Genomic DNA, 16,797 nt, shown 5'->3' with positions numbered 1-16,797 from the left:
GGGCCGTTGACCCGGTGAGGTAAGAGCCTGACCTGTGGGCCCTGGCTGCTCCGCCCTTTATCGCGTAGTTACGGATGACTACGCGGGTCCTGCCTTGCTGCAGTAGAAGTGGGTATCCCTGCTACAGGGTACCGACACACACCCTAAAATATACTCTAATACACTCGCTGAGATACCGCAAATATACTCTAATACACACACCCTAAAATCAAAAGGAACTAATCACTAGTTACAAAAGAAGGAGCAACCACTCCTAGAAGCTAGCCAGCTAACCTTTTGAGTCTGAATTTTATTAGCTTCTACCTTCATTTTGTTCCTAGGCTATGTAACGGAATTGAGTCCGCAATATAATGGAATTTCAATATTTCATTCCAAAAAAAATAACATTGCTCATGCAGTGGGATGAATGATCCCAGAAATGGAGGGAGCCACGCATACAACTCCAGCCTGATCACAGGTTGACTGTGTCATTATTATTAAATATTTTGGTAACCGATTAGGTAGTTAGAGCATCCCCGATAGGACAGGCGCTGTCGTTAGTTGACAAGGTGGAGAGAGGTGAGGAAAAGAACGCAAGGCCCACTCAGCACCAGAGCACTTGATGCTGCCGAAGCCAGATAACGTGTGGAATCGACATGCTCAGCCCTGCGAGCACCGTTGGGGGTCATGCAAGATGAGCACTCGCAGGCACTAGTACTTCGATTTCCCTCGCTCTCTCACCTCCGCGTTGGACTGAACCTGTCTCGCTCTCTCACATCCATGGTGGACTGAACCTGGAGACATAGTCCATTGTTTGGGACTGTTGGAGGATAATGTATGCCCGTATGGGCTGTTCTTGGGTTGGCCCTTCAGGGCCCATGGCACCTGGCCGCACCATCCATAATGGGATGTGTGTGCCTGCCCTAGGTTAGGTTCATCCGGTGCTCCCCTTGTGTACATAGCAAGGATCCCTTGATTGGTGATATTCTATAAACCATTAGGGTTCCTTGCCTATATATGTAACCAGCTATTGCCCCTTGCAATGCATCTACAATTCCCGGCCATACTCTCTTTCAGGGACGCTCTTAGACAAGCTAAGCTCACCAAAGATGTCTAGGGGCTCATGGATTATGCAGCTCTAACTCTGGAAGTGGAAAACCTGACTATCACATAGATGGGAATTGTAACCCTTACATGTCTAAAAATAGATTGCTTGTTATCAAGGCCCTCGAGACCACAATTGGCTCGTATGGCTGCCTGTGAGCAAATGATACTGATGAGGTTTGCGGTAGCAAGGCTCCTAGTCACAGCAGACAAAATAAAAGATTCCTAAAGAACTTACATAAAATGAAAAACATAAATGAACTGACCATGTGATTTCTTTAGACCCAGTACTCATCACCATCAAAATCACTGTTGGCCATCTCATCAGCCAATGATCGTTTCCCAGAAATAGGAAAAAGTATTGCATTTTTTGAATACCCAACAAAATTCTTCTCCAGTCCACTAATTTGTTTTGCAGTTAAGGCGTGTATATCACCAAAATGGAGGCCAGGATATTTAAACACAAGCACATCTCCAGAGTATTGGCCACTGTCACTGTTATATCGGACATAAAGTCAGCAATAAAAAACAGTAGAGCCTGATGTCAAATATTATTCATGTCCAATAACTGATAACTGCATATTAATGTATGTTCTATAGGAGGCTAGTCGTGCCAAAGAAAGCTAGTTTTCAATATCTTCTATGAAGCATAAAAACGTTTCCCTTTTCATGTGAGGTAATAGCGAACCTTTCCATAACCCAGTTCTTAAAATCCCTTACAAGATTGTGTTCACAACTGAAAAGATAGTCTAATTTGACTGAAAGGGAAAAAGTATTGAATGGCCACATGTATTTTATTGTATCATCTTTTGAATATTTATGTTTTTGCCTAGGATATTATTTTCAACCAAAACCAAATAAACAAGAAAATAGAGAGCATCTTAGCTTAAAGACTAAAGAGCAAGTATACTAGAAAGCTAAAAAAAATGAATAATGTCGTGGTGCTGCAAACCACAGCCGGGTGGCAGAAGGCACCCGCCCTAGTCCAGAGAGTGTGTACTCGGGGGTTAGCTAGTCCTAGTTAGATCTCTCTCAAGAACACGATGAACACCGCGGAATTAGAGTGGTTCGGGCCGCCGCAGCGTAATACCCTACGTTCACTGTGTGTTGTATTGCCTTCCCTCAGAGGGGAGAGAGTTCGCGAGAGCTTGGGTGTCTGGAGGCCTGTAGTGCGCAGCGAGCGCCTCCCTTTTATATCTCAAGGGAGGCGCGTACATGGCGGTTGGGTCCCCGACAGTTGGGCCCAATGATGTAGTATAAAATAACGTACTGTTCATACATTATGGCGTCGCAGGCAAAGGAGATCTTTCTCCTGGAATCTCTTGCCTGCTCCTGGAGTCCCTTGTTCATCATGTCCAGGCGCTGTCGTGTCGGGACGATGCCAGACGTAGCTAGTGGCATCGCCTGCCACGTAGCTGAACGGGCTGTGTAGCTTGCGGCGTAGGCGGCATGATGGAAAAGTGCCGTGTCGTCGTATCCATTTAATGCTGCAGACGGGCTCTGCGCGGGTGCGGCACAGGCGGCTGCATTGTGTATCTTGATAATATGCGGTGCACAGTGAGGCCTGACAAAAGCTGTCCCGCGTGCCGCGGCGTCAGAACACGCCTCAACCATCCGCATTAAATGCAGTGGGTGGGCGAGTCTCCTAGCGGAGGACTCGCGCACGAGCCCGCGCCCGTGCCTCCGGGACATGTGGAGGCTCCGGACCCCTACGCGGTAAAGGGGGGTCCGGATGGACGCAGGAGGCCCCGGACCCCTACGGGGGGTCCGCGGCCTCGGCTGTCAGCTCGGAGCTTTCCTTCCTTAGAGACACGTGGCGTTTCCGGACCCATCCCCAGACGGGGAACGAGTCCGGGGCCGTTGGCCTGGTGAGGAAAGAGCCTGTCCGGTGGAGCCTGCCTACTCCGTCCTTTGCGCGTAGTTACGGATAACTACACGGGTCCTGCCTCGTCGCAGTAAGAGTGGGTATCCCTGCTACCGACAAATAAGAAAAATGATAAAGTTGGAGCATTGCTACTACAGAAATTATATACCATGCAAACAGTTACAGGAATTTGAAGTTTCTTAATAACAAGTAAGGTTATCCTCACTAATTTATTAACATAATCATATTGTCGTCAAACACTCTTAAATGGTGAACTTGGCAATCGATAAATGGAGGATCATTGAAACAATAAAACATACAGATAAATGCATTCAAAGGGCACATATGAAACATACACATGAATGCTACCACTTACAGTATCACGCAAACTTCATTTGGTTTCAACGTTCCTGTAGGATCTGTTGAACCCATCAAATTATAGCATTCATCAATAGGTAGCTTTCCTTCTCTGAATCCTTTCATTTCCTGTTTGGCTATGAAATTAAGCCTAGATAGCAAGTGTGGCTCTTCTAATGGAATTCCGGAATGAATCATTAGTTCCAACATTGAATCCTCCATATTAGCATATCTAGATGCAACTGCATGGACCATATAAAAAGAGCACTCTTTAATCAGGCAAGTGAAAGAAAGATTATAAATGCATTCAGTTATGAGTGCAGGTTCTACAGCATACGGAAACACAAACATAAAAGCAGGCCATGAAAAATATGGAACCCCAGTGATTTGGACTTACGCTTTAGTGCATGTCTGAAATCATAACGAGCATTTGCAACCCCTTCAATTGCATTATGTAGAAGTTCCATAAAATATTCCGCCTCAACACCAGCACAGCGAAGCAGTGAAATCAAGGACCTTGATGTTGATGTCCTACCAGAGGCTAATAAAAAGACACAAACAATGGTAATATGGGTTTCGAACCAAATTAACTTGCTTGCCAAAAGAGCTTCAGATAAGGCAAGATATGATTAAGACCACCCCCCATCCCTGCCCCAATCCCCTGCTCCAACCACACGTGCTTGCATACATTTACAATTGGAGAGTATATCACCACCACTCCACCAGTCCCTTAATATTGCAATGATTTATTTTTATTTTGCTAAAGTGCAGAACTGTCACAAACTGCAAACGAGGTTATGCTAACACACTAAACCTCATGCAACAACCAACTGATTTTAAGTTAATTCATAGATGGAAGGTGCGTCTTCCAATCCTAATTATCACAACACACCATTTTTTAATTATACTGAAGGCCAACAGTCACATTTTGAACATCAGTTGAAAGGCAAAACTTACTGCATAGACATTTGCTCAACCAGACTTACAGTTATATGTAAGAGATATAGTGGCTTTAGGGTTACAATAGACGGATACAAAATCCCCAAATAATAATATTCAAATGTGCAAAAACACTAAGTAAGTACTTACAACCAAAATGCAACAATACAAAAAGTTTCCCAGAATACCTTGTGGAAACTATTTCCAAGGAACTGAGAGACTGCATCTCGGACAACTTTGGATCAACTTTTACTTTTACCATTGATGGTCGGACAACAATAGTATTATCTTGAAGCTGTAGTACAAAAGAAAGCATATTTGGTTTCAGGTAAGCTAAGAAAGTCTTTTCCAAAAAGGAAAAAAGTCCATTTTACTAAGATGAGAAAAATTTAGACTCGACATAGTCCCCCAAACTGTTCGAGTTGGTTCAATATGTGCTCTAGAGAGATTTATCTTTTTGTTTCTCCATGTAGAAGTTGAATTTTAAGCTCAAATTGTGTGCACAGATAGAGAAGTGACGCCCTACGTTAGTAAAATACATAAATAATCTTCATGGGTTAGGAACATTTGGTACGACATTGATCCTAGAGATACAAAATTGCATGAAAATTAATCATGAACAATTGCTAATGCAGGACATGATGTTGTATGTTGTAAGTCAACCCAAAAATCTGGATACTTTTTTCTCGAACAACACAGGAGACAAATCTGGATATAAAACTCAACTTGTATGTGGATAAACGGAAAAGACAAATCTTATTAAGGGGTGTGATTAAACCAACTGAAATGGTTTGAGGGAGTAGATCCTAAATTTTGTTCGCGGGGTTAAGCAGACAAAGTGAATAGCTCAAGGTTAAAATGGACTTTTCCCACAAAATAATATTGCAACACCATTCAAAAGCAAAACAGGACTGTAGATTTTGAATGTAACATAATATCCAGATTTTAAAACTCTTAATGCATACCCTTTTGTCAACTAGCAGAGTTCCTTTTACAGCATATCCATTATAAAAAAGACGGACCTGCATGAGAAGAGGCTAGAGAAAAAAGAACAGATTATAAGAACAAAACAATTAAATCACAGCAGATTCAGAAGACAGTAGACCAGAACAGGCACATAATTAATAAGATACATATTAGACAATGAGAACGATGCCGCTTTGAACTCGTAGACCTCACCATTGTTTCACCTCGATGCATATAATCCTGAACAAGAAACAGAAACAATCAATATACAAATGGACACTTGTATGAACCTTTACCATAAACTACTCTGTACGCATGCTGAGGCAAACATACGTAGGAGCGACTTCCACAATGCTTCATTATTTATATATGTAATTTGATTTCGGAGGAACGGAATGAAAAGCAGTTCAGTGAACAAATTCAAAGGAAATGAAGTCCATTACATGTTGTACTTTGTATGGAGATGTCCAATGGGGACCTACAGAGGCACCAGTGGATAGCGGAATCCTAAGGTTCAACGATAATGCAAGAAGTAGTGGGTCATGTAACACCCTGCTCCAAAATCTGCTTACGGGCGGACAAGGTCCGCACACGCATAGCTCCTCTCTTACACTTTCGTCCTCGCTTCGTGCAAAAGGTCAACCCGGAGGTATCCTGTTTGGAACGACAAGGATTATAAGCTGGCCCTCAAGGTACCAAGCCACCACACCAAAACCACAATAGGGTCACATTCACATGGGCCAACAACTACTACTATTAAGGGATACTGGACTGGGATATTACATTCACCCTACCTTAAGGGCTAATGCCCTTGGCAGCTCATCACATATGCAGACCTCGGAACCAACCCTTGCTCTGAATACCATCTGTAACACCCTGCTCCCAGCTCAGCTCCACACGTAGAACGGGACCACATACACATAGCACATCTCTCACACTTTCGTCCTCGCTTCGTGAAAAGGTCAACCTGGAGGTGCTATGTTTGGAACGACAAGGATTATAAGCTAGCTCTCAACCCCCCCTAAACTTCCAAGTCGTACTAAACCTGACCACAATCGCAATTGGGCCACATAGGCCAACAACTACTGCTAAGGGATATTGGACCGAGGCATTAAAGGTCAATGAACATGACACGGGAGGAAGCAATAGAAAGGGACTTCAAAGAATGGCATGTACTTAAACAATTGTACTAGGGTAGGAGTGCATGAACTATGAACAAGATCTAGAAGGCCCCCCCCTCCCCCCTCCTAAAATATCACTATTACTGAACCTTTTATATATTTATTTTCTTTATCTCTTTTGAAAGCAGGAAAAGGCTCGCGAAATTGGTGAATGATTATTGAGAGTACAGGAGTACATAATATAGGTAAGGATCGATCTAGGGTTTATAGAAACACCCAATCAACGGAGATCCCTCGCAATTGGATCGTTAGCCACTGCGCACGTTCAGGCTAGATCTGAACTCTGTGAAGGCCGAAGATGGGAGGCCTTTGGTGAAGATATCTGCATACTGTGACGAAGTCGGAACATGCAGTACTTGGAGATCACCGACGGCAACCCGCTCCCGAACAAAGTGAAGATCAATCTCAATGTGATTGGTTCGCTGATGCTGGACTGGGTTGGAGGGCATATAAAATGCACAGATGTTGTCGCAATACACTAGTGTGGCACGACCCAAGGGGGCGTGAAGCTCTGAAGGAGCTGGCGCAACCAAGTGGCTTCGGCGACATCGTTGGCCACTATGCAATACTCAGCTTCAGCACTGGATCTGGAGACAGTGTTCTGACGCTTGGAGGACCAGGAGATAATGTTGTCCCCGAGGAACACAGCATAGCCTGAGGTGGACTTGCGCGTATCTAGATAGCCAGCCCAATTAGCATCAGTGTAGACCTGAAGATCAGCAGAAGACGACGGTTGCAACAAGAGACCGAGGCGAAGAGTGCCACGAATGTACCGGAGAATCTGCTTGAGCGCTGCAACACGAGGCTCTCGGGGGTCATGCATGTGAAGACAGACCTGCTGCACGGCATAGGCTATATCTGGCCGAGTGAATGACTAGTACTGTATAGTACCAGCAAGAATGTGGTAGTCAGTGGCATGAGCAACTGGAGCTCCATCAGCAGCGGCTACCTTGGGGTTGGTGTCCACAGGAGTAGAACATGGTCTGCATTCTGTCATCCTGGCACGATCAAGTATCTCCAACATATACTGCTTCTGAGAGAGTAGACCATCACCATATCGCTGAACATGCATACCGAGAATGTGATGCAGTTCGCCAAGGTCCTTCATGGAGAACTCCTGCTGAAGAGCTGAAATAATCCAATAATCCACAGAAGAAGAGTTGGGGACGAGGCAGTAAGGACAATATCATCTACATAGAGCAGCAAATAGGCTGTGTCTGATCCGCGCCAGTAGACAAATAGCGAAGTGTCCGACTTGGCTTCCAGAAACCCAAGAGAGAGCAAATGCGTGGCGAACCGACTGTACCATGCCCGAGGAGCCTGCTTCAACCCATATAGGGACTTGTTCAGATGATAGACAAAGTCCGGATGGGTGGGATCCTCAAAACAAGACGGTGGCATGCAGTAAATTGTGTCAGTCAAGGTGTCGTGCAGGAATGCATTCTTGATATCAAGCCGGTGAACAGGCCAATGACGAGTGTGAACTATAGCTGGTTTCACCACAGGACTGAAAGTTTCCGAGAAATCCATGCCAGGGCGCTGAGTGAAGCCGCGAAGGACCCAGCGTGCCTTGTACCGCTCAAGAGACCCATCTGCCTGGAACTTGTGCTAACATTGGCCCATGCAAGACGAAGCACAAGGTCCCAAGTGTGATTCTTCAGCAGAGCATCATGTTCCTCCACCATAGTTGCTCGCCAATTGGGGTTGGCAAGAGAGCTGCGGCCGGCTGGATAGGCCGAGCAGGTATCTGGTAGCCGCTCTTGGCGCGTGTCATCATGGTGTGCTGATTGCGCACCGGAGGGACAGCCACAGCACCCTGTGGCAGGGGTGGCGTGCTGTCGAGGGTAGGAATGCACGGCCGACGCATGTACACCTGAGTGAACGCTCGCTACGATGGAGCAACGACAGAGGGCACAGGTGAGGAGATGGCGAAGAGGGGGCCGCGGCCAGAGGCTTGAAGCCTGGCGGCGGTCCACGGGGCGCTGACATAGCACCGGTGGCAGGCGATACCGCAGGGGACATCTCAGCCACACGGAGTGCAGGTGGGATGTAGAGGCGGCAAGAACCGTTTGGTGTCATCGTGACCGCGCGTGGCGCGATGGAGGGCACTGGGGTTCCCTGCGCACAGCGGAGGTGGGACGTAGAGCGCGCGCGCCGGGGAACTAAGGCGGGGCGCCAAGGGGTCCGACGCTCCAAACGTAGCCGCAGAGGGGCTGTCGGGAGCACCGGATGGGCCTGTCATCTCAGGACAGGCAGGTGGCATGCCGGGTGGAAGACCTGCAGGTAAGGACTTGTGCAACAGTCCGATAGGGATGGGCACAACATCAGTAGCATCAAGAAACTCAAAACTCGTTGGGGCTAAGCACTAACATCTTTTCCCCCATTTGCTGGTGGCTCATGTTGTGTATCAACTGTAGTCTACCCCAACTTGCATGGGGCTAAAAGGCTTTTTGTTGATTATAATGATGATGATTGTCGTTTGTATGGACAAATCTGAGAAATGAGCCTATTTTACTCAGGGAACTGGCGACTATGTCATTCTTGGTATAAACTAAAAATGGTAAACAATCTATCGAGCACCCTAAAATATTATCCATAAATTAAAAATTTGATCAACAACTAAAAGTTTCTTTTAAAAAAAATGACAAGCTATGGAAATAGGGCCAAGTGTACAAACTTTTGACTTCTTTCCCTTGATAATTCTGTTTGGGCATTTCTTAGCCAAATTTTCAGATATGAAGCCAGTACCATCAGTGTGGATCTTCCCATATGTAGTATCAATTTTCCCATGTTCGTCCTGAAATATCGCACTGAAGATACATGTTGTATGCTCAATGGTAATAAGACAATATTGAAGAGGAAGCAATTACTTACCCGGCAGGGTTCATCATCAATCAGTATAACATGAACTGTTGATAAATCAACGTCCAGTGTTTCAGTTTTGGATAGTATCAAAGAAAACCTGCATTGAAGAACATAGGTTTAACACACCCGAAGGGTGAGGATGCATGCCCATGTAGAATACAATAGTATTTGATTGTTAGTTTCCTTTTTCAGCCACAGGAATTGCAAGAACATAAGAACACTCATTATCTAAAAAATTGGCACCCTTTGTAGTGCACCTCTTTTTGGCTATTTTCTGAAAACTCAATGTTAGTTATCATGCAGCAGAATTTGTAGTTCCCTAACACTTTATCAACACCCAGAAAAGGCATGTGCATTGTGCCCGTGAGGTGCCTTTGGCCGTTGGAACAGACATGGTTAGTTAAGCTTAACAGGTAGATGACAAACCTTTTCATATAATTTCCCAAAGTGGGAGCGGTATGGATATGCATGAACAGTTTGCGACACTGATCAACAGTTTTGTGGGACAGAATATAACTCTCATCCTCCGAGTCAGTGCAAACAAAGTAGTAGCTATCAGGTGAAGTGCATTTCTTGATTTCACCTTGTTCATCGTCTTTATTTTTCTTCCCTTTTTTTCCATCCGTGTAAGCTGAGAAAGATAAAACAAATGAAAACAATCTAACAACTTAGAAGTTCAAGAAATGCTACAGCATAGGAAAATGCAAATAAATTAAGAGGTCTACAGCTGCAATGACAATGCATTGTGGAGTGGGTAAACATCTACTCACTCGACTAATTAAACACACCTTGGAACATGTAACCAAGAAATTCATGACCAATACTTATGTCAAGTGCTGAAATGTGTTGACCCTAGTGGCTAGCACAAGAAAAATGTACAAACATGTGTGGAGTCAAGAATATATAATTGTAGGAAGGATAGATTGTATATGAATCATGGGTTGTATTGCATTGAGCCTCGAGGGCAAGAAGCCTTCCCGAGATATTTCCTATACTACCAAATATACTCTAACATACCCCCCCCCCCCCCGGGTAGCAACACGAATAAATAGAATGGAGAACTAGCCCCTTAGTGCCGAAGTAGTCGAAGTCGTGGAGGAGGGCGCACGTCCAAAGCGGCAACATAGGCGCACTAGTACACAAAATCAGCAACCTTTTCCTGACATGTTCAGCAGGTCGATGAGCCGACTGGATAGCAATGGAGGAAGGTGCTGCTAAAGAGCGCAAATGCTTCTTCCTTCGGCAACATCAGCGGTGGTGTCCGCGAGCTAAGATTGACGAGATTGAGGTACCGCTGCACCAGTAAAATTTGTCCAGAAATTTCGAAGTCAACATCTGCAGCTAGCCAACAGGGTTTAGGCAACAGCAAGTTTGCAGAACTAAATTCAGAATATCCATAGTCACAAATTTCAAATTTTGATAGTGGAGATGAGAATGGCGTATTCCTATTTGAAATTTTAGTGGTCATCTCAAAGAATAGCAGTCTGGAAACACCCATCGCTGAAGCACAAAAAGCGACCAACGCTGCAGCCGCATTGTACAGTACTTTCTCCCCCCATCAATTATTTTTCTTAAAAAAAAAGCACCCTCAAGTGAAGAAGCATTGGAGAATCGGACTTCACCTCTGAGGCAAGGAGAGGAGGAGCTGCAGGCGGCGCTCTCGGCGGTGGGTACGGCCTGCGCGTTGAGCGCGAACGCCTCTTGCCTGGCAAGCGTGATGATGTAGCCGGTGAGCGTCCGCACCTCCCGCTGGGAGCTCCCGATCCTCCGCAGGACGCGAACCGCGGGTGCTTCCCCGAGCGCCCCGAGCTCGCGGGGCGCCGGTTCTTCGGCGACCTGCCTCAGCCTCCGCTCGAGCCGCACGAGCCCCGCCGCGACCGCCGGCGGCAGCGGCGCCGCCTGAGACAAGCCGGGACTAGGCTGCATTGCTTGGGATGGGGGTCTCGCGGGGAGCAATACGAGCGGGGGTGAGACGGCAGCGCAGCGGCGGTGGTGGAGCGAGCGAATAGGCGATTGGGGAGGGGGAGGGAGGGAGTGGGATCAGAGCGCACCGGCGGCGGCGGTGGGGGTTTGCATTATTGGTGGGTGTGGGGCCCGCGTCGCAGTGGGAGGGATGGGCCGGCGTGTAGGAGAAGGTAAGCCGACCTGGCGCGCCAGGAAGAGGGCGGCGCGTGGCGGGAAAGCTGCGAGGTTTTGGGTACCACTGAGGCTATGTTTAGGGTGTGTTTAGATGTGTAAAAAGAGTGTAAAAAGTGGATGCGAAAAGTCACATCAGTCACTGTAGCGCACTGTAGCACGTTTCGTTTGTTTGTGGCAAATATTGTCCTAACATGACCTAACTAGGCTCAAAAGATTCGTCTCGCAACGTACATCAAAACTATGTAATTAGTTTTTTTATTTAACTACATTTAGTACTCCATGCATGAGTCATTTGCTATATTTAATGTTTTGATGTGATGGAGATGTGATGGAAAGTTTGGAGTTTGGGGGGAAGTTTTTGGGAACTAAACACAGCCTTAGTTCTAAAATTTTATCTCTCCAAACTTTATTATTCACCTATCACATCAAATTTTTTGCCTCATGCATGTAGTACTAAATGTAAATAAATAAAAAAACTAATTATATAGTTTTGATGTACACGACGAGACGTATCTTTTGAGCCTAGTTAGGTTATGGTAGGACAACAATTACCACAAATAAACGAAAAGTGTTATAATGTGCTACAGTGTCCGATATAATTTTTTTCCCATCATTTTATAAATCTAAACACAAACTGAGTAAGCAGAGGGATCACGTCAGCATCACCTCGAAGGTCTGGAGGTCTAGGATAAGTAGGCGCTCGTTGCGCAGGGAACGAGATCTGCTGCAGTTGAGTGCCCTGCAGTGGTGTCCCTGACACGTGGGCCCCACACATGCAGGCCCACCTGTCAGTGGCCCAACTGCAGGCTGCCGAACTACAGCGGATCCCTTTCCGTTGCGCAGACCTACACATCTCAGGTTTCAAGTGGGGCGGCTGCGGGTGCCCACTACCCATCCGTATCAGCCGCCAAATTATTGTGGGTATATGCGGCTGCCTGCCGGATGCCCGCTTGCTGATGTGGGTTCATGCAAGAGCCCGCAGGAGCCCGCTAAACGCCTACAGATTTCCTTAGCTTGCTAACAGTGCTAAGCGCCTATAGATTTCCAAGGAAAATTAATCATGCAGGTAGCAAACTGACATCTCCCACTCACTGTCATGCGGTCCATATGTCATCCCCTACCTTTGTTCTTTCTTGTTCTTTCCTCCTCTGCTCGTCATCATCAATTGGCTGGCAACCAACGATTCTAGCGGCAATGTCCCTGCTGGGTGCCTCTGTGCCCCTCGCGGACCTGCTGCTTGTGGCCATGGCTGCTGCCCCCATCTCCGCGGCCCTTTGCAGACCCCTGCTGCTCATGGCCACGACTGCTGCATGCCCTCGTGTTGGGGCCCCTTGCGGACCTGCTGCTGCCCATGCTCACGACTCCGTCCTCCTACTGCTGCCCCCGCCACATCGGCTATGACAGATCTACCGAGTTAAAACGCTTAATTAAACGTAATCACCATCATTTAAACACATCAGACGCATTAGCTTAATTAAGTGTAACTTGACAGGCTGTTTCCAACCCACAGGCCGATCGAAACACACCGGAAACCTCGCACGAAGGTGAGCGTAGAAGGTACCAGCATGATAAAATTTTACAATAATAGTAAATAATATTAAGACTTTTACAAAATAGCTTTAAATTTAAAATTTACAGAAGAAAAGATAGCAGTGGAAGAGTATCTAAGTTACAGAGTATTTTCACTAGAGAATGAATGAAACAAACTAAATAAGTCGAGAACTACCAAGACATGAAGACAAGGCGCCACATCGAGCCCACCGATGTGAAACCTAGTTAGCTTCTATACCTGAAATAGGGTAAACAACAAACCCTAAGCAACTAATACTCAGCAAGACTTACCCGACCAGTGGATATACTTAGCCCACATATCTAGACATATAAAGCATTTGGCTGGTGGTTATTTTGCAGAAAAAGCTTCTAAGGTGAATCCTTATTTTCCACTTTTAACTCCAAATTCTATATGTTTAAACCATCCACTTAGTTTTATATTTTTCTGCAATTTTCTATATATTTTAAAAGTACTGCTACACAGCGCTGATCGAAAGTTCCGACCAGGTGACGGAAGTTCCGACCCCCGACAGAAGTTTCGGATGAGTTCCGACAAAGGGTCCTCGGCCGATTGGAATTAATTTGTCAGAAGTTCTGTCATAGGGTAGGAAGTTCCGATAAGCACGTTTTCAGCCAAAAACAGAAATCGCCAAAAACAAAAATCCTTCTTGGGGAAAAACTAACCCACCAAAATCGAAACCCTTTTAGATCCTAGTTAAGGAATGTATATATAGACGTTTGACCAAGGGAAATCACTTAGAACCCCCTAGAAAGATAGATCGGGGTAGCACAAGTTGGAGTACCTTGAACAAGCTTTTCCCCGCGCGATGAACTTGAAATCCAAGGCTCCCTGGGGAGGAATACGCGCTGAAGATAGTCCTCCACGTGGATTTGAAGCTTCGCCATGAGATTGATTTGGGGATGGGGATTTGGAGTCTAGGGCATTAGAGAGAGAGGGAGCTCATTAGGGAGAGGGAGAGCTCGTGAGGGAGAGGGAGGGCACAGTGAGGGAGTGAGAGTGAGCTGTGAGAGCGATAGATAGAGAGAGGTGTTGGTTTTATTCTTTATGGGGTCAAAGCAAATGGATAAGATCGTGGGCAACCGGTCAGACCGGTCAGTCACACCAGTCAGACCGGTCCTGACCGAGCCAAACTAAATTTTTGGTACTGTTGGTTTCAGTTTTTTGCGAATTCAAATTCTTATCATTTAATAATTGAAACATAATTTTTAACCACACTTGAACTCATCGTTTCATGTATTTAGATGTTTTAAACTAGAATTCGATTTAATTTCTTTTGACAACTTATTCATTTGTCCAAATTGAGTCAATTGGCATTCCCAACTATATTTTTGGCTAAAATTTACTTCTCTCCATGTCCACACAATTTAATATCATTTGATTTCCAAAACGGCTCAAGCCTTTATTAGAATTGGTTTTAAAAGAAATTTCTACTCACATAACTCAACTGCTAGCAAAAATTTATTTAGTGGTTTTGTTCATGCAGGTTTAATGCTAATGAATCCTATTAACCTCGTGATTAACCTTAATTACCAGTGATTAACACCCGGGGTGTTACAATTCTAGCTCCTTAAAGAAATCTCGTCCCGAGATTTAAAGGGAAAGCAAAGGTTGAGGATTGACCTCTAGGAACTGTGTAGGATTCATGAGAGTAGGACATTTTAAAAGAACCCAAGGGAATACTTGGAAGAAAAGAAACGCTCAAAGGCGCTTGCACCAGATCCAACAGGGAACCGAACATCAGTTAACCGGCACCAACAAAACATAATAGATCGGTGCAAGTAGAATACACGAAGAGACTCTCAATGGATATTGATTAGAATGGATAAAATCAAGGATGTTTTTTGAAATAATCGAATTTTCTTGAGTTGGGAACATAAATCATTAGTGTTAAAGAAAGTTTTTGCTCAAATACATTCTTGGTCAATATTGTTTATTAATTAAGTTGGATGATGCAAGATGCTATGCAAGTTAGTAGACTCTACAAACTCCCATGTAAAAAACCTCATTGGCATTTTTACTCCCCCAAGGGCCTACCCCCTTAAAGAACAAAAGCAGAGAAAAATGATTCCAGATATTGCACAAAAGAATTATTGGTGTGGTTTCATCCACACGCACTTAAGCACCGGCACGCTCCCAGGAGCACAATCACATGGCGGCCGCACACGCGAGGCCCTAGGTCCCGTCGCAGCACTATAGGTCGTGGGACAAATCTCCACCATATAAGAAGCAATAATAGAAATCCGAATAGCATAATTGGATACAAAAAGATTAAAGAGGCAAAAGCAGCCAGAAAACATATTCAAAGGCATGAATCCAGATGGTCAGTTAAACCACCATCAAGGTGTCCCTAACCTTACATGGCCCATGCAATGCGATGCATGCAACAAATATGCGACCCTATGCATGCAGGATGACTATAATGCATGTGATCAGGTTCTTGATTTATTTACATCTATTCGAGCAAGAATGCAAGCGGATCCATTTTAGGTATAGGAATCAAGGTCATCTGAAATAAACGAGTATCAACGCTAGAAGAATAACATAATGCTTTCAATTGGCAAGGACGATCAAGAACAATCAGCTTCGAGCAGTTAAATAAATGGTCCAAAGATGTCAAATTACCATCGATCAATAGTGGAAAACATCAGTGTTTGGATAAAATAGAATGGTCATGAAATGACAGATAGGACAAGGTTAGCTGATTATGGTGGAGAAAGGTATATCAAGAAAAAACGACCAATAGTTTTATTTAAGACTAACATCCTTATTTTGATTCTCAAGACAACAAGATTTAATAATTCGTACATCCTAAATCGCGAACACAAAACCTTTCATATTTAGGGTGTGTATCTAAACGGCTCAAACTTTGGTATTCAAAGTGCAGTCAAACTCAACGGTTTATTTTGTTTAACTTTGTTTTACTTAAGTGATACCTATGTTCAAATTCCAAATTACTCGATGGTTTTATAAGAGACATAGGTCAAGTCATATACTATTAACAATTTTAAAATATCGCCCGTAAATAGGTGGAGATGGTTCTATATACATATACATAGATATATATCTTAGCAAGAACTAGATTCATTTTTCCTGAGTCGACTAACTTCAAGATAAATTTTGCATAAATTAGAACACCCTAAGTAACACACAAATTTTAATCAACTTTCCTAAACTGCGATTCCAAGCTAACATAGAAAAGCTTTAAGTTTTCTTAACAGCTGTACAAAACAGAGTTCAACCATATTAACCATAAATCAAATTTCATTTCTAAACTTGACTGGCATAGACTATGAACCGGCTTCTCCTAGCATTGAGAATTTGACGAAAAGCGATGCAGTAATACATGAGGAAATTTATATGGACATCACACACAAAGCAAAACAATATGTATGATATGATACATGCATAACCTGCACGTCCTCACAAAAGAAAAATATCTTTGCCAATCCAACTATGGCAATATACGGAGGTCCTTGCGGTGGCACCATATGTACTCTACCTATATATATACTAGCCGTTTACTACCAATCTTCCCTACGTAAACGGGGTTAGCGTACCTGCAGAAGAATCACAATATGTATATTTATATCCAAGAATGATAATTGCCTGGAAGTTAGTTGCTATTATATATCTAGCCACCTGATATAACCTACACTATATAGGGCTTACAAACTAATTCCTCCTAATTCCTTAAGCGCAAGGAAACGTATTTTTCTGAAACTCATTTTTAGTTTTGAAAACACCAAAATAATAATGCTGGTACCCCTGGTGCATTTTAGCTCTGATACCAGCTGGGATAGACCCGCCGAGTTAAAACACTTAATTAAGCG

The 16,797-nt window shown here is 44.4% G+C and overlaps 1 protein-coding gene across 2 annotated transcripts; it reads right to left on the bottom strand.

The window, feature by feature from the left end:
* Positions 1-1,178: 1,178 nt before the first annotated feature.
* Positions 1,179-11,286, bottom strand: LOC120639761 (probable RNA-dependent RNA polymerase 3). 2 transcript variants are annotated; one of them, XM_039915644.1, is made up of 10 exons: positions 10,878-11,273; positions 9,682-9,886; positions 9,265-9,352; positions 9,068-9,187; positions 5,423-5,449; positions 5,209-5,280; positions 4,432-4,538; positions 3,702-3,835; positions 3,324-3,546; positions 1,179-1,578 (listed from the first exon to the last, which is right to left on the bottom strand). In XM_039915644.1, exons 1-10 carry the CDS (start codon positions 11,179-11,181, stop codon positions 1,362-1,364), a joined length of 1,497 nt encoding a protein of 498 aa, XP_039771578.1. In that variant the 5' UTR covers positions 11,182-11,273; the 3' UTR covers positions 1,179-1,361. The 2 variants fall into 2 exon arrangements, 1 of the variants encoding a protein (XP_039771578.1); XR_005661653.1 differs by lacking the exon at positions 1,179-1,578 and having other exon boundaries at positions 3,702-3,845; positions 10,878-11,286.
* Between the last annotated feature and the right edge of the window lie 5,511 nt (positions 11,287-16,797).

The sequence above is a fragment of the Panicum virgatum genome, chromosome 7K, assembly GCF_016808335.1.
Source record: "Panicum virgatum strain AP13 chromosome 7K, P.virgatum_v5, whole genome shotgun sequence".
Classification (NCBI taxonomy): Eukaryota; Viridiplantae; Streptophyta; class Magnoliopsida; order Poales; family Poaceae; genus Panicum; species Panicum virgatum.
Note: the sequence above shows the minus strand (reverse complement) of the source record. Positions and strands in the feature narration are given on the sequence as shown.

Excerpts from the sequence above, each read along its gene's own strand:
- LOC120639761 (XM_039915644.1), bottom strand. The coding sequence starts at position 11,181 with ATGCAGCCTAGTCCCGGCTTGTCTCAGGCGGCGCCGCTGCCGCCGGCG. Across the intron at positions 3,547-3,701 it reads TTTCAGACATGCACTAAAGC|TTGCATCTAGATATGCTAAT; the intron begins GTAAGTCCAAAT and ends TGGTCCATGCAG. Across the intron at positions 1,579-3,323 it reads AATGAAGTTTGCGTGATACT|TGACAGTGGCCAATACTCTG; the intron begins GTAAGTGGTAGC and ends CCGATATAACAG.